Genomic DNA, 22029 nt, shown 5'->3' on the forward strand with positions numbered 1-22029 from the left:
TCGAATAACTTTCTCCCAATCAGTCCTCAAATGGGGTTCTTGACTCCCTCTGTGGATATCAACTCCCCTCAGGAGCTGACTGATTCCTCAACAGTTTTCTAAATTGTCAGACCTGCTCTTACATCCCCAGTGAAAACTGTTGCCAGCTAAGGTCACTTTGTATGTTCAGGAAGTTGATGTCACACCAGTCATTTTGCAGTACACTGATGCCAGCCATGACTGAAGAGGTCGGAGTCTGAGTGGCATGCTGCACCATGTTGGTACAAGCTGCCATGTATCCCAGAAGTTCAGGCAGTTTCTTGCTGTGGTGGTGGGAAACTGTCTGAGGCCTTGAATGACATTGGTCAGGAGCTGAAACCTCACTTAACAGGTATGCCCTGGCCTGGGTCAAGTCCAATACTGCCCCTATAGACTCTATCCTCTGGACGGGGGACAGAGTGGACTTGCTTTGTTTAAAAGGAGACCCAGGTTGACGAAGGTGGCTGAGAGGCCGAACGGGAGGACTGTGAATTGGTAGTGGGTGGTGTTCACCATGAACCTGAGGTACTTCCTGAGGGGCTGAGTGATCACAATATGAAAGTATGTGTCCTACAAGTTGCGGGCGGCATACCAGTCTGCTGGATCCAATGAGCGAATGATGGAGGCCAGAGAGACCATGTGGAACTTGAGTCTCTTAAAAAACTTGTTGAGTTCCTGCAGGTCCAGGATGGGCCAGAGGCCGCCTTTGGCTTTCGGTATTAGGAAATACTGGGATTAAAAACCATCCCCCCTGTGCTCCTGAGGAACCTCCTCCACTGCCTCTAGAGAGAGGAGCGACTGCACCTCCTGCAAAAGGAGTTGCTAGTGAGAAGAATCCCTGAGAAGGGACGGGGGAGGGGGATGGAAGGGCGGGAGGACACAGAATTGGATGGAGTATCCCCTCTCTACCCTGCGGAGCACCCATCAGTCTGAGGTAATAAGGAACCATGCACGGTAGAAAGGGGATAGTCGGGATGAGAAGGTAAGGTGGGGTGGATCCATTTCCAGGTGTGGTACACCGTCCTCAACTATGCCTTCAGAAGGCTGGCTTAGGTCCCAAAGATGGCTTCGATTGTCCCGAGCTCTGGCCAGAAGGTTGGCGCGGCTTTCTCCTGCCGCTTCTCTTCCACCTTCTGGAGCCATCTTGGCAGTTCTGCTGACCGAACCTCTGAGTGGGTTGCGGCCGGAAGTGTTTCCGCTGAGTGGAAGGTGTGTAGAGTCCCAAGGACCTGAGGATGGCTCTAGAGTCCTTCAGGCTGTTTAGCTTTTTATCTGTCTTTTCCGAAAACAGTCTCACCTTTGTAAGGCAGTCATGTATGGTCTGTTGGACCTCAAAGGGGAGACCTGAGACCTGGAGCCACGAGCCCCTTCTCATGGCTACACCCCTGGCCATGACTCTAGTGGAAGCGTCTGCCCCATCAAGCGCTGCTTGCAGAGATGCCCTGGAGATAAATCTCCCCTCCTCAAACAAAGCCGAGAGTTCAGCCTAGGAATCCGAGGGAAGTAACTCCGTAAACTTAGCCATTGCCGAGCAGGTATGGTAGGTGTACCTGCTGACAACGGCCTGTTGGTTGGAAAGAGACTACTCACCTTGTGCAGTAACTGAGGTTCTTCGAGATGTGTCCCCATGTGGGTGCTCTACTTTAGGTGTTTGTGTGCCCCTGCACTCGTAGTCGGAGACTTTTAGTAGCAGTGCCCGGTTGGGTTGCACATGCGTGGTCCTTGCCTCGCACTGGTGCAGGCAGTTAACCGACACTGTGCGACCAACCCCCACTCAGTTCCTTCTCTACTGCAGAGACTAATAAGGAAAAAAATGGTTACTTACTTTCTTGTAACTGTTATTTTTCGAGATGTGTTGTTCACGTCCATTCCACATTAGGTGTGCGTGCGCTGCGTGCACGAGCATTGGAAATTTTTTCTCTTAGAGGCTCCTGGTGGGCTGGCGGGCCCCCCCGAGTGGTGCCACTGCACCCCGCATATATACCCCCACTGGCCCGACCCCCTCCAGTTCCTTCTTGCCAGCGACTCCGACAGAGGGGTGGGAGTGGGGGGTGGAATGGACGTGAACAACACATCTCGAAGAAAAACAGTTATGAGAAAGTAAGTAACCGTTTTTTCTTCTTCGACTGCCTGTTCATGTCCATTGCACATTAGGTGAATTACAAGCTTACTTCTGGAGGAGGGTAGGAGTCATGGAACAACTGCTCAGAGGACCGCTCTGCCAACTGCTGCGTCCTCTCTGGCCTGCTGGTTGACCGCATCGTGGGTCGTGAAGGTGTGCACCGAGGACCAGGTAGCTGCTCTGCAGATCTCCTGGATCGGGACCTGTGCCAGGAACGCCATGAAAGTCGCCTGCGCCCTGGTCGAGTGGGCTGTGACCGCTGGGGCCAGAACACCTGCGAGCTCATAGCACGCCCGGATGCAGCTTGTAATCCAAGACGAAATCTGCTGCGCCGACACTGGGAGGCCTTTTAACCTCTCGGCCATAGCAACAAACAGCTGTGCGGATTTGCGAAAGGGCCTGGTGCGCTCCAAATAGAATGACAGCGCTCGATGCGCATCCAGGGTGTGCAAGCTGCGGTGACTTGGGTCCGTATGGGGTTTCGGGAAGAACACCGACTGACAAATGTCCTGGCCCAGATGGAATTGGGACACCACCTTAGGGAGGAACTTGGGGTGCGGCCGGAGCTGCACCTTGTCCTTGTGAAATACTGTGTATGGTGGCTCAGAGGTGAGGGCCCTCAGCTCGGACACCCTTCTGGCCGAGGTAATGGCAACCAGAAACGCCACCTTCCAGGAAAGGTGGAGGAGAGAACAGGTAGCGAGGGGCTCGAAAGGGGGTCCCATGAGTTTAGAAAGGACCAGGTTAAGGTTCCATGGAGGGACTGGACGGCGGGAGTATGGGAACACCCTCTCCAACCCTTTAAGGAACCACCCCACCATTGGGTGGGAAAACACTGAGACCCCCGAGAACCCCAGATGGAAGATGGAGATGGCCGCCAGGTGCACTCTGAGTGAGGACGGGGCTAGCCCTTGCTGCTTGAGGTGCAGGAAGTACTCCAGAATGGCCTGCACCAGGGTCTGGCCCGGCCGCACCTGTCAGGGTTCACACCAACACGAGAACCTTTTCCACTTGGCCATATAGGCTGCCCTGGTAGAGGGCTTTCTACTGGCAAACAGAATCTGCTGCACAGGCAGGGAGCACTGGCTCTCCAGGGTGATTAGCCACAGAGCCTCCACGCTGTCAGGTGCAGTGACTGCAGGTCGGGGTGGAGAAGCCGCCCGCTGTCTTGTGTAATGAGGTCCTGGTGTAGGGGCAGGACTACTGGGGCATCCACCGACAGCTCTAGGAGCGATGTGTACCAGTGTTGGCGGGCTTAGGGTAGGGCGATGAGGATCACCACCGCCCTGTCCCTGCACACCTTGAGCAGGACCTTGTGCACCAAGGGAAGCTTGGCGAAGGCATACATCAAGCCCCCTCTCCACGGGATCACAAACACGTCGGCGACAGAGCCCGGGCTCCGGCCCTGGAATGAGCAGAACTGCAGGCACTGGGCGTTGGCCCTGGTGGCAAACAAATCTACCCGGGGAAACCCCACCTGCGGAAGAGCGAAAGCACAACGTCCGCCCTGAGTGTCCACTCGTGCATGCGGTATGACCTGCTGCGAGAGTCCGCTAGCTCGTTCCGCACCCCCGGGAGATAGGACGCCTCGAGGTGAATCTCATAGGCTATGCAAAGGTCCCAGAGGATAGCCAGTATATTTTGTACCTCCTCTGAACCATGCTCTGAGATGGAGTTTCTGTGGATGCAGGACACGGTCTGAGTCCTGGGACAGCAGGTGAGACAGAAGTGGGCGTACGATTCATGGATGCATGGTCATGCTGAGGGGGTAAGGATACCATGGTTTGGCGAGACCATGATAGTAGAATTACTGTGGCCCACCCAGCTTGATCTTGTGGATCACTCGGTTCAAGAGAGGAATAGGAGGGAAGGCATAGAGAAAGGGAGCATTCCACTAGAGGAGGAATGCATCGCCTAATGACTGCACACCGAGACCTGCCCTGGAACAAAAATGAGGGTGTTTGGTATTTTGTACAGTTAATAAAAGGTCTACTGTGGGGAACCCCCAGTGTTGAAATACATGCAGGAGTACTGTGTTGTCGAGCTCCCTTCGCAGTCCTGAGAAATTTGTCTGATGAGGCTACTTGCTGTGGTGGTGTGGATATTGTGTCTGATGCACCATCGTCAGGGTTTTATGGCTTGCAGGCAGAGGTACTGTGAGTGTGCTCCCCCTTGTCTGTATATATAATACACACAAGCTAAGGCTTCAAACAGCCTTGTCTTTGATGAGTGGCAGGAATTGGGAGCAAACGTTGAGGACAGCTTGAAGTTCCAATAGGTTTATATGTCGAAGGGATTCTGCAGGGGACCAGTGGTCCTATATAGAATGTGGGTGCAGGTGTGCTCCACATCCCAGGAGTAAGGCATTTGTTGTCTGAATGAAGGGTGCCCCCGTGCATACATTGGTCGGTTTTGCCCACCAGAGAAGGGGGTCCTTTATTTTGCCTGATATCGTGGGGTGCTTGTTAATGCTGTGCCTGTGAGGAACAAAGTTGATATGTAGCCTTCCTTGTAGGCAATGGATGTTTAATCTGGTGTGTCTGACAGCAAATGTTGTGGCTGCCATGTGGTCAAGGAGTTGGGGGTAAATCCTGGCAGATACCTGTGGGCTATTTCATGCAGTGGGTATGAGGCTGGGGAGAATGAGAGAACGTTGTCTCGGTAGTGAGGCTATAGCCTCAATCGAGTTGAGGTGGGCCCCAATGAAGTCCAGCTCTTGCACTGTTGTTAGAGAGTGCTGGTCGGTATTTATTAGGAAGCCCAGACATATGAAGAGGGTTACCACCTCTTTGGTGGCCTGCAATGATGTCTGCTGGTTGACGCTTTTAGCAGGCAGTTGCTTATAGCATGTAGTGTGACCATCTTGAATCGTTGTGTTTCTGATTAACTTGTTGAATTATCGGAGGTTGAGCATTGGTCTCCATCCACCGGAGTTCTGGTTAGGGGAAGTTGATGGTTGGCATGCAGCAACTTGAGAAGTAGATTGTTGTCCCCTCAGGCTTGTGCCTGCAATCCTGTGAGTCAAATCACCGCTGTTGTTGTGAATACATTGGCTGGTGCTATCATTGGGATGTAAAGTAATTCCTCTGTTTCCTCTTCAGTTTGGGGTTATAGGTTCCCAAGGATTGGAGAGTCGCTCGTGCATCCGTCAGTGCGTGGAGTGAGTCATCTGTCTTTTTGGTGAATAATTTGGGCTGAAAAGTTTTCCTCCATGGATTGCATCTCGTCGGGGAAGCCAGAGAGATAGAGCCATGAGGCCCTTCTCATTACAACCACCATCGACACAGATGTTGCAGCCCTGTCCTCAGGATCAAGTGCTGCGAATTGTTCTCCCTTGTCCTTGGCAATAAAATTAATCAATTTGGACATTTTTGTGTAGTTTGTATAGTTGTATTTTGTTAGTAATGTTGCACAGTTGGCTATGCGGAGGTGAGGGGTAGCCAAGGAGTAAGCTTTATTGCCAAAACTGATCAAGTCTTTTCCCAGTCCTTATCATGAGTTGTGTTTCAGGGCTGTTGTTGCATGGCCCATCGCTGGACTGCATCTATCACTAAGAAATTAGGCACTGGATGAGAAGTCCACGCCCTTTGTTGGTACACACCTCTTGTCAGACCTCCCGTTGGCTGGAGGGGCAGCCACAGGGGTCCACAGAATGACCCTTACAGGGTCCATCAGTGCCTCATTCATGTGAAGGGCAATTTTTTTTTAACGAAGTGGATTTATGCAAAAAGTCCACTAGCCCATGCTGTGTCATGGGGACCTCCTCAAGGGAGAGGTCCAGAGAGGACCACCCTCTCAAATAAGCCATGGAACAATTTGAAATCATCCCCTATATTAGGGGGAGGAGTCATAAAGGTGTTCTCTGTGGATAATGATGGCGAGTGGGTAGGTGATGTCCCCTGCAGGGGTGGAGGTTCTTCCTCCTCTTCCCCTGGTACCACTGAGGGTACAGGTACAGAAGCCGTGGCGGGCAGTCCTCCCCTTGGGGCATATGACCCACGGAGTCCAGTCTGCCCATTGAGATGGGAGCCACATAGGGGTCTCCATACCACTGTAGTTACCCGGGGACAGCATAATATGCCCCAGGAGAGACTCCTGGGTTGACTGACTCCTGATGGATAGGAGCCAATGTGGGAATAGCTCCCTGTTCTTCCTTATCTTCCTCCTTCAAATAAGGAGTGAGACAGTGAGTAATGCTGGGGATGCAGGGAGACTTGGTGCCGAGGGTATCATTCTTGTATTGGTACCGCGAATAGGGGGATCGGGGCAGAGCTGAATATCAGAACCCTCTGTCTGAGGAACTGCTAATGTGCTGGTTTGATTGGCCCTTGGGGCTGCCTCCTCGTCAGTGCCAGTGCTGCGGAGGAGAAGGCGGCGCTGCTGGCTGCGCCTCTGTGCGTGTTGGGTGCGCCTTTGAAGAAGCCGCCTTTTGTAGTGGCACCACGCCACCATTTGTAGATCGCGGTGCGGAGGCACAGGGTTTTGGTTTCCCCTTAGTGCCTGTGTCGGAGCCAGCTCTTGTAGAGTCTCTGGCTCTAGCAGTGCCAGGGGTGCTGGGATTTTCCACTACTTTGACTCCCGGTGCTGACAGCACAGCCGGTGCCGGTATTGGATGCCTGCCCGCGGAATGAACAAACATTGCGGTGCAGAGGCACAGGGTTTTGATTTCCCCTCAGTGCCTGCATCGGAACCTGCTCCTGTAGAATCTCTGGCTCTAGCGGTGCCGTCGGTGCCACGGTTTTCCACCACCTCAGCTCCCGGTGCTGACAGCACAGCCGGTGCCGGTATTGGATGCCTGCCCACGGAATGGCTGTAGATTGTGGCGTGGAGTTATGGGGCTTCAACCTCCCTTCGGTGCCTGCGCCAGAGCTGTTCCCCAAAGTCTGTCTGCAGCAGTGCCGGAGCTTTCAGCCACCCGAGCCCCCGGCGCTGACAGCACAGCTGGTGCTATTATTATCCATGGGACAGCTGTGTTTTTTTGTTTGTTTGTTTTTTGTTTATTCCTGCAGTGGGGACCCAGGTGCTTCCTCGAGTGATGCCTGGCGGGGCACTCCGATGTGGGGTTGGAGAAAGCACTCCTGTCCGAAGCTGTGACTGGCGAAGTGGGGGGCGAGGGGGGTCCCAAGCCTCATGCCCCGATGCAGGTCTGAGAGACCTCTCCACTCCCTGCCTTTCTGTGAGCCTGAGGCAATGCAGCACTTGGTTAATGCCTGCATTGGATGCACTAACACACAGGCAGCAAACACACTGACCGCGGCGTTCAGGGACAGGCACTCCGAGCCTGCAGGCAAGGCACTGACAGCCCGGTAAACTGGGCATTCCCGTTGCGGGGGGGCTTTCGCCCTCAAAAAGGCTGTTTTTCTGAAGTTCCTGGCTGTGAGGGGTTTTTTGTTTTTTTTTTTTTTTAAACCAAGGAGAAAAGAAAGGGGAAACAAACTAAGTAGCTGCTAACAAGGAAACTAAGTAATTGACTGTAACTAATTAACTACAAAGTAGCAAAGTGCTGCTGATTTCTCAGACTCCATAGCCAAGAGAGGAAGAGAAGGAACTGAGTGGGTGTTGGTCGCACAGCATCGGTTAACTGCCTGCAGCAGCACAAGGCAGGGACCACACATGTGCGACCCAAACTAGCACTGCTACTAAAAGTCTCCAACTGCCATCGCAGAAATGCACGAACACCTAAAGTAGAGCACCCACAGGGATAGCACTCGAAGAAGAATGTGGAGTTGCAGTCCCCCCAGGGTGTATACTTTCCACCCAAATAGGTCCAGTTTTTTTGCTTCCCTATTCTTGGGAGAGGGGCCCTGGAAACGCTGCCTCTCTTGCTGGTTAGCGGCGTCCACCAACAGAGAGTCAGGTTGTGGGTGAGTGTATAGATGTTGGTAACCCTTGGAGGGCACAAAGTACCACCGTTCATTGTGCTTGGCAGCAGGCAGCAGAGAGGCGGAGGTCTGCCACAGGGTCTTGGTCATGTCTGTGACAGTTTTGATTAGTGGTAAGGCGATACCGGAAGGGCCTGAAGTGGCCACAATGTCCACCATAGGGTCTGCATCATCTACTGCTTCCTCCGCCTTAACACCCAGATCTGTGCAACCCAGCGCAGCAACTGCTGCAACACACTCGAGTCTTCCAGAGCTCAGACAATGGCAGTGCCTGCAAGCATCTCATCTGGGGAAGATGAGGAGGAGGCGGCCACCAAAGGAGGTGGTTGCTCCCTTCCATCCCCGCCAGAGATATCACTTGAGATGGTGGGAACAGTGGTGGGATGGTCCGGTCTTGGTGCCGTGAAAGGTGCAGGCACGGGCTTCAACGCCAGCCCCCATACCAGTGCCGGCGGCACTGTCTAATGGTGTGTCTGCACCGTGGTGGTAATCGACGTCAGTGCAGGCAGTGTCAATGATGGTGCTGGTGCCGTAGTTAGTTCCAAGGTGCGGCTGGCACCATAACCTGAGCCGCTGACACCTCCGGAGTGGACGACGTTATCAAAGGCGGCGCCACAGTTGATGCAGTGGTTGCTGGCATTGACGCTGGAGGTAACTGCTCAGCTGCTGAACGTGGTGGGACAAAGGTTGCAGATGCGACTGAAGCAGCACCCGAGCGAGATCCTTGGCTCAGGATCCTTGGGCAGGAGTCCTTACTGGAAAACCTGGGAGGTGGGTGGGCACAGTGCTTCGCGCTGCCCTTGCAGGTCTTGAAGCCCAGGGATTGCGGCATGCCCTGGTTGCAACAAATAAGTGGTGGGGGGGGAACCCCCATAAATGAAACTTACAACTGACTAACTATACTAAACTACACAATCTGAATAAACAAAGTGAGTACAACAGGAATCGAACTGCTGAGTCACTTGCCAGAACAAGAGCAAGGGAAGTTCCAGCTACTGTCACTGGCGGTAAGAAGGAACTGAGGGGGTGGCGGGTCGGCAGGTCTCTATATTGGGTGCCATGAAGGCACGATTCCAGGTGGCACCCAGGCTGACCCTACGGTTGCTGCTAGGGGAAAAATCTTCTGGCTACTGTGCACATGCGCATTCACACACCTAATTGGAATCAACATGAACAAACACTCGAAGAAGTAGTCTCATTTCTGTCACTTCCTTCCCAGGGACAGCTAGGGATGCCAAAGCAAGAAGGGTTGTCTGCAAACCCTCATCATGTATGTTTGATTTGGTTTGATGCCAAGTGAGCTGATCCACTTACTGTTTATGAATACAATCTTTAATTTCTCTCTCTAATTGTACAGTTGGGTTTTTTTTTAAACTATTTCTTTCCGTAAGGTAGATGGGAAAAGTTTCCTGGCGTAATGAAAGTGTATAGTCTTAGTGTATGTGAAAGCTATGGGTGTACCTGGGAGTTTATTACTGTGCCTGTAAGCAAAGCACATCTATTGGGAAATCTGATTAAAACATAAATAGTAACATTTTCAAAAAGGAGTCTAAGTCCCATTTATCAAAAGTGACTATGGCTATGTCTACACTAGACATGTTACCACAGCACAACTACGTCACCGTAGACACTTGCTACAGCAATGGAAGGGGTTTGTCCAGCGGTGTAGTTAATCACCCCCTCAAGAGGCAGTAGTTAAATTGACAGAAACATTCTTCCATTGACCTAGAGGAGTCTACATTAGGCTTTGCAATGGCTTAACTATGTCTCTCGAGTGTGAATTTTTCATACCTCTGAGCTATGTAGATATGTTGACCTAAGTTTTAGGCATAGACCTGGTCTGAGGCACTTAGGAGCATAACTTTGTAATGCAGATCAGGCCTAAGTCTCACTGAAAGTCTTGGGCACTTTTGATAATTTTACCCCAAAGCCTGGGTCAGAGCAGGAAGAATGTTGTTTCTTTTTAAAACAGCTTGGCACCTGGGACTGGAATTGTAAACCAGAAGAAAGTATGATCTTGCTGGATATTTCACTGTTTATTACATTTTGGTTTTGTTTGTTTTATCTTCAAGAATACATTTTCTTCCTTTTTTGTGAAACATGTTATTGCTTCAACAATTTAGTTCTCTTCAGTCATCCAGTTCTCCTCATAAGATAGCAATTTACCTACTTCATGGAGGGTTTAGGAAGTTTAATTAAAGCTTGTCAAATACTCTGAAGACTTCAAGTGCAATGTAAGCAATGAATTCTTATGAAATAGCGAACAAGTACCCTGGCCTATAGCAATGGAAATATCTGACTAGAGCAGCCACAGAAAGGGAGGAATTAACCTTTCAAAAGAAGGGACAATGAGAAACCAGTGTAAAGGTTCGCAAAAAGAAAAGGAGTACTTGTGGCACCTTAGAGACTAACCAATTTATTTGGGGATAAGCTTTCGTGAGCTACAGCTCACTTCATCGGATGAAACTTCATTTAAAGTACATTTGATGAAAGATAAATGTATGATTGGGAGGGGCATGGGTTTGGGATAGCAGTTTAGTCTGGTACCAATTATAGAATGAGAGTACATAAGATTAGAAATGATCTTTCTCAAATGCATTATTATGCCTGCATGTAGTGAATTACAGGATCAGGTCAAAGCTTAAAACTATACACAGACAGTGAAGCATCTACTACCAAACATGAATTATTTCCCCCAATATTGGCTAACACCACTGGAGTTTGCATTAAGACAAGTGTTCATTTCTAGAACTATTAATCAAACAGTGCAAAGGAGAAGATACCCTATGTCACTGGTGCAATATTAGCACAAATAGTGTGGGGAAAATAAAAATGGTAGTATTCTAGCACTGGAATAGCCTCTACTCACTTCATAGCCATTGGGTAATATTGAGACCCCAGAAGTGTGAAGCTATGGGGGTACATTGTGGTAAAGTGGTGAGCATCAATTAAAAATGACAGGGATTCAGAGTAACTAGCAAGGATTTTCAGAATCTAGATAGTTTTGTGCATTTTTGGAGCTACTGCCCAGAGGAAGAGATTCAGAGTAGTAGGACATTAGGGCAATGGTAATACCTTGCAACAGCTTATTAACAAGTTTCCAGTTTAAGTCTATTCACAAGCAAGGACCTGAAACCGCAAAGACTTATACTGAACTTGATGCACTATTAATAATGGGACTATTCATGGTGATAAAGTTAACCATATACATAAGTTATCTGTCAAGGTTTTTATACTTTGCCCTCCACTATAGTATCTGAGTGCTTACAGGTCCCAGAATCTTTAAATAATGTAAAGGAATAATAATAATAAATAAATAATATAAATGTAAATATTTATAAGTATGAGAGCTGGTTGATAAACTGAGAAAAAATATCAAGAATTTTCTTTTTAAAAACATCATTGGAATTTTTTAAAAAATCAAAACATTATGAGTGGCTTTATAGTTCATTAAAAACCCAGAAAAAAATCATGAAAACTGTCAAATTTTTTTGTTAAAAATTTTCAAAATGTAATCAAAATTTTGAATAATTTCTGCCAGCTCTAATAAATATTGTTGAATGATGCCGGTTTGTCTCAGTTTAGCCACATGCAATGATTTACCTTTCACAAACAACAGGCCTGGATTCATTCTGGACGGGGCCCAATGAGGAACATGGCTGCCGAGGGGGAGGTGCTATAGGAATACTGGAATCCAAAGAACTTGTTTTCCGATGCAGAGTCTCCTGTGCTAGTGCTGCTGCAGAGACTTCATTGTCCACAGGACAGAATCCAGCTCTGCCATGGCTGACAGCTGATGGAACCTCAGGCCCTACTGCGCCCTGCAGGGCCATCTCTGCAGCTGCTTGCTCAACTTCCAGAGTTGGTGATGATGGAGGTGACACTCGGGGCTTGCGTTTGGTAGATGCTCCAGAAAGCAACTTGAGCAAACCTTTTTTTTCTTTCTGTTAAGCAAAAATAAAGAGTGTAAATTAAAGACATTTTAAAACAAGAGATATTTGGCAGACAATGAAGAGCTGAAATACATTTTTTTTAAAATACATGGTCACTTTGATCTCAGAGGACTGCGTTAACAAGGACAGATACTTTGAGACCTCCACAAAGTAATCATTTTGATTAAGTCTAGCAAACTAAGTAGTGTTATAAATTATTTCCATTAAATAAATACCCTTGGCTGCAAAAGTTACTAGAGAAAGAAATGTCTTTTTCTAATTTCTGCTGTAAGAATACAGTACTGTTTTTTTAGTAACCAAAAAAGAAAAACACTTCTGCTGCAAAGGAATGTATGCACCTTCCTTCACTCAAGCAGGACCACAAATGGGCTAAACTCCTTCACTTATCTGAAAAAATGAACCCAGCCAAGTGATTGCCTTAAATGCCAACCACTATGCTTCAAAAGAGAGTTTACAGGGTGGAGAACCCAGCTGAGGGCTCTTTAAGAGATAGCCATTAGAGGCTGAGAGTTTTGGTCAGAGGGGAGGATCCTGGGAAAGAGGAGAGATTCCTCTGATACTGAGCAGGGAGGATAATCTGCACCACAGCCTGTGGTTTGGACGAGTGCCTCCAATTTTTCCTCCCTTATTCCCCGCAAAGGAGATCTTGAATGGTTAGCAGAATTTTGCCAGGAGGGGAATTGTTTGTGTTTTGTGTCCTTGTTCCAAGGGAGAACTGTAACCATTCTTTTTACCTGCTCAGACAGAAACCCCTGAAGACTACAGAATCATAGAAATGTAGGGCTAGAAAGGATCTCAAGAAGTCATCAAGTGCAGCTTCTTGCACTGAGGCAGGGCCAAGTAAACCTAGACCATCCCTAACAGGTGTTTGTCCAATCAGTTCTTACAGAATCTCCAATTATGGGGAATCCACAACCTCCCTTGGCAGTCTATTCTAGATCTTAACTACCCTTAGAGTTAGAAAGTTTTCCTAAAATCTAACCTAAATCTCTCTTGCTGTAGATTAAGACCATTACTTAGGTCCTATGTTCAATGGACATGGAAAACAATTGATTACTATCCTCTTTATAACAACCCTTAATATATCTGAAGACTAACAGGTCCCCCCTCAGTCTTCTTTTCCACAAAAATAAACATGCCCCCTTTTTTAAACTTTCTTGATTGGTCAGGTTTTCTAAACCTTTTCTCATATTGTTGCTCTCCTCTGGACTCTCTCCAATTTGTCCACATCTTTCCTAAGTGTGCCACTCAGAACTGGACACAGTACTCCAGCTGAGGTTTACCAGGGCCAAGCAAAGCGAGACAATTACCTCCCATGTCTTAAATACGACACTCCGGTTACTGGACCAACTTCTGTTGGTGAGAGAGACAAGCTTTTGAGCTTACACAGAGCTCTTCTTCAGGTCCGGGACACTAAGTCAAAATGTCATTGCTAAATACAAGGTTTGAACAGACTGTTTAGCATTTGTAATAAACACAACACGGCTACAACAACACTTTATACAGCACTCTTGTTAATGCACACCAGAACGAAGTTAGCCATTTTTGCAACTACATGGCATTGTAGACTCATTCAATTTGTGATCCACTATAACCCCCAGAGCCTTTTCAGCACTGATTTGTTCAAACCGCTTTTGCATTTCTTCCTTTTTTAAAGAGTCTGGCAGTGATCTTCTTACATAAACCCTTTGACTGAATAAGTTTAGGTATGTATGAGAGAACTCCCAAAACAGTAGATGCTCAATAAAACTTCAGTCTAAAAGACATTTCAGCCTAATCTCAGTTGGCTGCAAATGAAGTAATTACATGAATGCACAGTACCGGGTACCTCAATTTAAAGGTGAACAATAAAAATGATTAAGAGTAGCAGAGATTAGCCTGTGGGGAAATATTACAATAACTACTTATGTATAGCTTGACAAAGCAGTGACTGTGAGGGAAAAGTTACAAGACAAATGTCTACAAGTGTTTAACCTAGGAGTTAAAGAAAGTGGTCAAAAGGGGTATAAACTACAAATAATATACTACAGTTAAAAACCAAAGGAAAATGTAGTATATTTTTCCTCAAATGCAGCCTAATAGCAAGATCAAATAGGCAGGAAGAACCACTCCCATGGAGAAAGGTGAAAGCTTGAGTTTAAAATTGAAAGTGGTACTGGAGAACACTGCAAGGAGCAAATTGTGCACAGGGAAGAAAATGGATTAATTGAGACTCTACTAAACACAGAATCTGGAAGAGAGCCGTGCTTCTGCAACTGACATTTTAGTTCACTATCTTTTTCTTGTTCAACGGAAATATCCTGAAATTAAACTTTTCATAAATGTCAATTTTCTCATTTAAGGTATTAACATAATGAGGGAAATGATCTTTATTTTTTTTTGCCATAAAATATTAAACTCTGACTTATTTTTTTAAGGAAATTGTACACACTAAATACATATTGATTTTCATTAAATATTCAGTTTATTTTATTAGACTAAATAATTTATGTTCTCATAAATTCGTGTTTACAGGCTCACCTATCAACTTACAGAGGCCCACTGATTAGAGCTGCTGACCATGCAAGAGTCCCCTGAAGCATCCAGGAATCAGGTTACAGCTCCAGAAAGAAACACATGAAATATAAAGAATTCCAACAACAGAGCAACTGATCCCTCTGATCTGCAGCAATTCTCTTTCCTAATCCTGCTGGACTCTGTATCCTACTCTTTATCCCATCACACCTCTGCTCCAATATGCACCCACCACCCTAAATTATTCTCACAAGTATGGACTTGCCCTAACATACAGCTATTCAAATGAATGCCCAACTTGCTCAATCTTCCATAAAAGCCCACTGTATGTTACTGTTAAATCATACGAAGACAGGAATGTAAGTCTATTTAAAAAGTTCACGTGATACAAGTGAGACACTGCCTGGGATGCAAATATAATGCCATGCCCACCTTGTTATCCTTGTCTGGTTTACTGACTGCAGTATTCCCACCAGCTGCTAAAGCATTTTCAGGGGAAGCAGGAGCCCCAGGGTGAACACTCACAGCTCTCCCACTCATGTCTCCATCTAAAGATGCAGAGGTGATGCTGGAAGAGTTTAAAGAAGCTGCTGCACAAGCTAGTGGAATATTTGATCGGTTGATATTCACAGGAGTGACGTAAGCAGCAGCATTTGAAAGCTGAGGCTGGAGCTGCTGGGAAACAACAGAATGGTGGGGGATGATCACAGCTGCAGGAATAAGGCATGCTGAACTTTGAGCCTGTATCGGCATCACTGCTGCTGTAGGTCTTTCTTGGCTGTGTACTGCAACGAAGATAAGGGGAGGAAATGTGAAAGGAAGTATCATTATCAAAGACATATACACATTGAGACATTAGTCACAGTGATATAACAACTTATTAAAAAAAAAAAGCTTCCCTCCCACCATCACCCCTCCAGTCATGAAAACTGTAATAGTATATGTGGGTGTTATGACACAGCATCTCAACATTAGATTTACCAAACCAGAACAGAGAAAAAAAATTACCTGTACTGAGACTGTTGTTCTTAAAGACGTGGGTGCAGATATATATTCCACTCACGTGTGTATGTGCCCAGCATATCAAAGCCTGAGAGCTTTGCCTAGAAGTAATCGTCAGGGCAGCACACGTGCCTTCTGGTGCCTCTTGGCACCTCCCATCGCTATTTAAGGTCAGCGCCACCCTGACCCCCTCATTTCCTTTGCACCAAAATCCCAGACACGAGATTCCAACACAGAAGGGAGAGAGGGTGGGTCATGGAATACGTTTGCACCCACATCTCAAAGAACAACAGTTATAGTACAGGTAAGTAAGTGCTTTTTCTTCTTCAAGTGGTTGATGATGTGTATTCCACTCAGGTGACTCTCAAGCAGAAACACCAGGAGGTGGGGTTTGGAGTATACTTAAAAATGACTGTAGAACTGCTTTTCCAAACCTTGCACCTGATCTAGACGCAGTTATAATAGCACAGTGTGTGATGAAAGTATGCAGTGAAGACCAGGTGGCAGCCCTGAAAATGTCCAATACAGACGTGTCATTGAGAAATGCAACTGAAGTTGCTTTGGCCCTGCTCGAATGAGCCACAGGTCTCTGTGATGGTGTGGCCTGAGCTACCCCATAGGCCACTGTAAATGCAAGAAATAATCCACCTGGAGATCATCTGTGCAGAAATCATTTAACCTCTCATCCAATCCACACAGGACACAAAAAGATGAGGTGATGGACTGAATGGTTTAGTCCTCTACACATAGAACTCCAAGGATCATCTCACATCCAGCAAATGAAGATGCTGTTCATCTGCATTTGAATGAGGCTTAGGAAAAAAATATAGGTAAGCATATTTGCTTAAGGTAAAATAGTGAAACCACTTTAGACAAAAATTTGGGGTGTGGTCTTAAGGCTAACTTGTCTTTGAAAAACTGTGTATAGGGCAGCCCTGCCGTTAGGGTCTGCAGTTCACTTACTCTCCTTGTGGATGTTATGGCAATAAGAAAGTCTGCCTTTTGACAAAGGAAGGAGAGAGAACAAGTTGCTAAAGGCTCAGATGGAGGTCCCATGAGGGAAGCCAGCACAGCAGTAAGCTCCCACAAGGGAACGATTTCTTTACAGGTGGGAAAAGATAGACAACTCCTTTTAGAAATCTAACTACCAGGGAAAGATAAAAAGTTGAATTCCCTTGGATTGGAGGGTGGAATGCAAAACCACCGCTAAGTGGACCTTCACTGAGCTGACAGATAGACTTGAGGACTTAAGATGTAACAAGTAATTCAAAATGAATGTGGGCTAGCATCGGCTGGACTCCTTGAGCTAGTGCTCAAACTGAAAATGCTTCTGCTTGGAAAATAGGTAGATCTAGTAGAGGGTTTTCTATTATTAAGCAGGACTCATTGAACTGGGTCTGAACGTCTTCCTTCCTTCTCATCTAACCATACAGCATCCAAGAGGATGCATCAGTAAGTCAGGAAGAAGGGGAAGAGACCTGGGAGACTGAACAGATAGACTTTTAAGGTCAGAAAACCAACATTGTCTTGGCCAAGCTGGTGCAACAAGAATCAGGTTGGTATGATCTAGCTTCAGTCTGAGAATTACTTGAGAGATAAGAGGGACTGGGAGGGAAGCACACATCAAGGCTGATCTCCAATTCCAATCACAGATGTCAGTTAAAGATCTTGGATTGAGACTTGATCTGGAACAAAACTGATGGCACTTCTTGTTGTCCCTTGTAGCAAATAGATCAGACAGACAGACAGAAAGTCCCATTCTCTGAAGATGCAGCTCCAAATGCTGCTCTTCAGAGACCACTTATGATTCTGGGAGAAATTCCTGCTGAGGTGATCAGCCAACTGATTCTGAGCCCCCAGTAAGTGTGTGGCTGGATAAGTGATGCCTTCTTTGATGCAAAAGAGTCAAAACTATATTGCTTCCTAACAGTGCTGGTTGAAGCAGGCTCCTCCCTGCTTGTTCACATAATACATTGTGGTGGTATTGTCCATAAGCAGGTGAACCACTGTGCCCTTGATCTGAGCTCGAAAAGGTCCAGCATGCATTGTAAATTGCTCAAACTCCAGGATGTTTATATGAAGGGAGCTTCCTATTTTGTCCACAAACCCTAACCTTTCAAAGTCTCTCGATGTGCTCCCCAACCTATTGTGGAGCCATAAGTAACTACAGTCCTGGTCAGTGCAGGCTGGGCAAATGAAACACGTTCATATGCATTGATGTGATGCGCTCACCACTCTAGGGATTCGACGAGCGCCAGTGGCACTCAGACAGGCTTGTCCAACGACTGACAACATGGGAAATAGACCAACTTCAGCAAGTATTGAAGAGAATGAAGATGCAATCTCACATGTTGGACTACTGCAGCCATATGATCTAGTAACAACAGACAAACACGAACCGTAGTTGAAGCATGAGACCGGAGGGACAGACATAGGTGACGAATTGTTTGAAAACAATAGTTTGGTAGAAAAGTCCTTAAATTCAGAGTCCAGTAGGGTCTCAGTGAACTCGACTATTTCTGCTGGAATTAATACTGACTTCCTTTTGTTCAAAATCAACCCCAGTAAATCAAAGAGATGAAGTGTGAACTGGGCAGGAATGAGGACTAATGCAGTGTTCCAGGCCTCAGCTAGGCTATGCCTACTGTGAGGAGAGGCAGAGGCAAACCTTAAATTTTTAAACTTTACAAAGGAAAACCCAGAAATTGGTTAAGAACATAAATAATATGAAGTAACATCAAATACTTACTTATGAGAATAATAAACTGTAAATTACCAACACAATAAAATAAATTTGTCAATACCATGCTGTGTCCCCCGAGAAGGAATCGTCTACTTCTCTCCCTGGCTGCAAAGTCTGAATTCACCTCTCGTGTCCCAACTTCACCTCTTCCAGCCTGGCAATGCTTCTTCATTTGACACTACAAAGAGCCAGACCACTTTCCAACAGGTTTCCAGTGGTCAATCTCACTGTTCATACACCCTGGGCCCCTTGTCGCCCGGCTCCTTGGTCCTGGCCCTTCCAGGTCCTGCTTCCTCTAACACAGCTTCCTCTGGCAAATCCCCTTTTTACCCAGCGCTGCTCTCTTTTAGCCTCCTTCTTCTTTAATTGCCTTTCAGCTGCTTCTATGGCACTTCCTGAGCCTCCTCCCCAGCTTGAGCTGCCATCTCATTGGCTGTCTCTCTTGCCAGAATAGAATTCTATGCTGCTGCGTCATAGCTGCAGGCCCTAATACTACCCATCTTGGTTGAAACTGGAGCAGGTGCTAGTGCTAGAGCCAGGGTTACTACACTTGCGCTTCAGACTTGTGCCTCAGTAACCAATCATCCAGGTAAGGAAAGACATGAATTCCCATCCTTCTGAGATAGGCTGCCACTACTGTCATGCATTTGATGAACACACGTGGGGCTGATGATAGGCCAAAGGGAAGAACTGTGTATTGATAATATTGACATGCTATTACAAATCTCAGAAACTTCCTGTTGCTTGGGAAAACTGCCACATGAAAGTAGGCATCCTAAAGACTGATGGCAGCAAACCAGTCATGTGCTAATGTGGGGACAATTATAGCCAAGGTTACCACATGGAATCTGATATCTGATGTATGTGTTGAGGCCTTGAAGATCCAGAATAGGTCTCACCTCTCCCTTTGACTTAGGGATCTAGAAGTAATGAGAATAGAAGCCCTTTCCCTGATTCTGAAGGGGAACTTCCTCTATAGCTTGTGAAACAAAGAGTCTGGATCTGCAGAAGGAGCAGTGACTTATAAGAGGGGTCTCTGAAAAAAAGATGGGGTAGGGTGGTGGGAGGTGGGGATAGACAAAAATTGGATGGCATAACCCAATCCAAAGTGTTTAAGACCCACTTGTACATGGTTATTGGTTCCCAAGCACTGTAGGAGTGGGAGAGCCTGCCCCCAAATGGAGGAAATATCATGGGGATAATCACAACAGGAATGCTGTCCTCAACAGGAGAGTCAAGTTGATTGCATGCCCAAAGCTGATGGAGAATGGGCAGGTAGGTTGAAATTTGAATCAGAAGACCTTCTCATTTGTGAGTTATTTCTCTTCCTAGAGAAGTCCTGCTGTCTAGCCAGATAAGCTGACTGCCAGAAATACTGCTGCTATTGTTGCTGATCTCCATATTGGCATGTCTGACACTGGGTATAAACTCCCATTGAACATAAAGTAGCCTGAGTGTCTCTGAAAGAATGTAATGTATGCAGGTTACTTACCTGTAACTGGAAGTTCTTTGAGATGTGTGGTCCTTATTTGTATTCCACATGTGGGTATGCATGTGCACCATGTATCCAAATCCAGAAATTCTAACAAGCAGTGTCCGCTGGCCTACAAATGCACAATAGATTTCGTGTTCCCAACCAAGGGCACAAGAGGTAGTGTGAGCCATTGTCTCTCCAGTTCTTCTGATGACCACGAATCCAACGTGATCCGAAACAGAGGGGATAGAGGGAAGGTAATGGAACACAGACAGGGACCATAAATCTCTAAGAAGTTCCAGCTACAGATAGATAACCTCCATTTCTTCTTCGAGTGTTGGTGCCTATGTGTATTCCACACATGGGTGATTGACAAGCAATGCTCAGACTGAAGGGCCATGTGAGGAAGCTTGCAGTACTGCAGTTCCCACTGGTGCATCCTCAATATGCACATAATGTCTAGCAAATGTGTGGATGGCACTTCAAGTAGCTGGTCTGCATATATCTACTATGGGTACATCCTGCAGGGATGCTAGAGAGATGGCATGTGCCCTCCTGTGTTAGGAGAAGGTATATGGGCTAATCTGTATCACTTTATGATACACCCACTTAGAGATTCTCTGAGAGGATATTGCTTGACTTTGCAGCCTTTCTGCTACGGTGAGAAAAAGTCTTGATTTTCTGATAGGTTTGGTCGTTGGCAGATAGAAAACCAGGGCATATCTGAGGTTGAGGGAAGGAAGTATTTTCTCTTCAGCAGAAATGTGGGATTTTGGGAAAAGGACAGATTAATGGATACTTTGGTTAGCATGGAATTCAGAAATAACCTTGGGCAAGAATTTAGGACAGAGATGAAGGGATATCTTTTCCTTGTGGAAAAAGTGTGCCAGGAGCGTCTGCCATGAGGGCTCCCAAATCACTCACTCTCCTGGATGAAGTGATAGCAACTAAAAATGCAACTTTCATGGACAACTGGGAGATGGAGCATGTCATCGATTGTTCACACGATGTTCTGGTGAGTGCTGACAGGATGAAATTGAAGTCCCGCTGAGACGTAGGTTTGAACACTGGTGGAAAGGTCCTGAGTAGGCCCTTCATGAATCTTACTGTATTGCGGTGTGTCTGTGTGAAGACAGAACATCTATCCACTGGAGGGAGGAAGGCACTAATCGCTGTGAGATGGACCCACAGTGAGCTAATGGAAAAGTCTGAGTTTTTAAGAGACAGGAGATCATCTAAAATGACCAGAATATTTGCAATGCCTGGAGAAGGCTCATTACACTGCATCTAGATAGAGAAACGTCTCCATTAAGTTAGATAGTAGGTCCTAGTTGAACCTTTCCTACTTTGGGAAAGGATAGCTTGAATGGGTGTCAAACAAGAGCATTCTACTTCTGATGCACAACCAAACACCAGGCCATGAGATAGAGCGAGTCCAGATTGGGGTGTCTGATTCTCCCCCAACCTCCCTGAGATCTGGGAAGGGGCAAATCCTGACTGGGGTGGGGGTGACATTTTCATGGCAATAGGTACCATGGGTCCCTAGGGAAGTCACAGCTGGAGGGGTAGCATCCAGATCTCATTGACTTCCTGTTAGAGCTCGGTTCTCTCCAAGGAGATGGAGGAGTGGCCAGAAATTCTGACTCATCCAAGCCCGAAAACTGCTCCCCTTCCAATGGTGGGGCCATTGGCACCACAGCATGCCTGCCCAATGGTTGGAGATGAGATAGTTCCTGAGACACCGAAGTAGTATTATCTTCTCTTGTCATAATGTCCCTTAGGAGGGGCGGGCTGGAAAGGATGGGAGACTGCACTGCAGATAAGGAAGGAAGGTATCCTTTGGTGTAGTATATGTCTCTGTATGTCCCAGTGTCTGGGGTGGGGTTGGGGGGTTCCGATGGTCAGAACCAATGGTTCCAGCATGTCTTGAGAGCTAGTGTGGTCCTTAGATGAGCGAGCCAGTACTGACAAGTCCAGACCTTCACTCTTAAACAGAACTGGCAGATGATGGTCCTTGTATTATGGAGCTGGCATCACCAACGGAATCAGAGGAGATTTCTTTTTGCATGCTGTACCCTCCAATTTAGAGGTTTTCAGCAGTGCTGGTCCCTGAGGAACCACACACAAAGGCTCACCTGACTTTGATGGGCTCATGAAGGGATTGTGTTTCTTGTGGACAGTACAGGACAGGGTTCTGTCCTTGCGACCATGAGAGTGTACTGTACTCTCATGGGAAGCCTTGGGTAAAGAGTCCTTGTGCTTAGGAGCTACAGACTCTGCTCCTAAGCTCATGCTTGGAGGGTACAGCACGTCTATGGGTC

The 22029-nt window shown here is 46.8% G+C and overlaps 1 protein-coding gene across 1 annotated transcript in view; it reads right to left on the reverse strand.

Annotated features, from left to right (window-relative positions):
- SH3RF1 (SH3 domain containing ring finger 1) overlaps positions 1 to 22029 on the reverse strand; it is a 157272-nt gene that overhangs the window by 11603 nt on the left and 123640 nt on the right. Inside the window, exons 10-11 of the mRNA XM_074951138.1 lie at positions 14922 to 15274; positions 11626 to 11966 (exon numbers count right to left, since the gene is read on the reverse strand). Coding sequence (XP_074807239.1) covers positions 11626 to 11966; positions 14922 to 15274 — 694 coding nt within the window. The remainder of the gene's footprint in view (positions 1 to 11625; positions 11967 to 14921; positions 15275 to 22029) is intronic.

Source organism: Natator depressus, chromosome 4 (genome assembly GCF_965152275.1).
Source record: "Natator depressus isolate rNatDep1 chromosome 4, rNatDep2.hap1, whole genome shotgun sequence".
NCBI classification, from domain to species: domain Eukaryota; kingdom Metazoa; phylum Chordata; order Testudines; family Cheloniidae; genus Natator; species Natator depressus.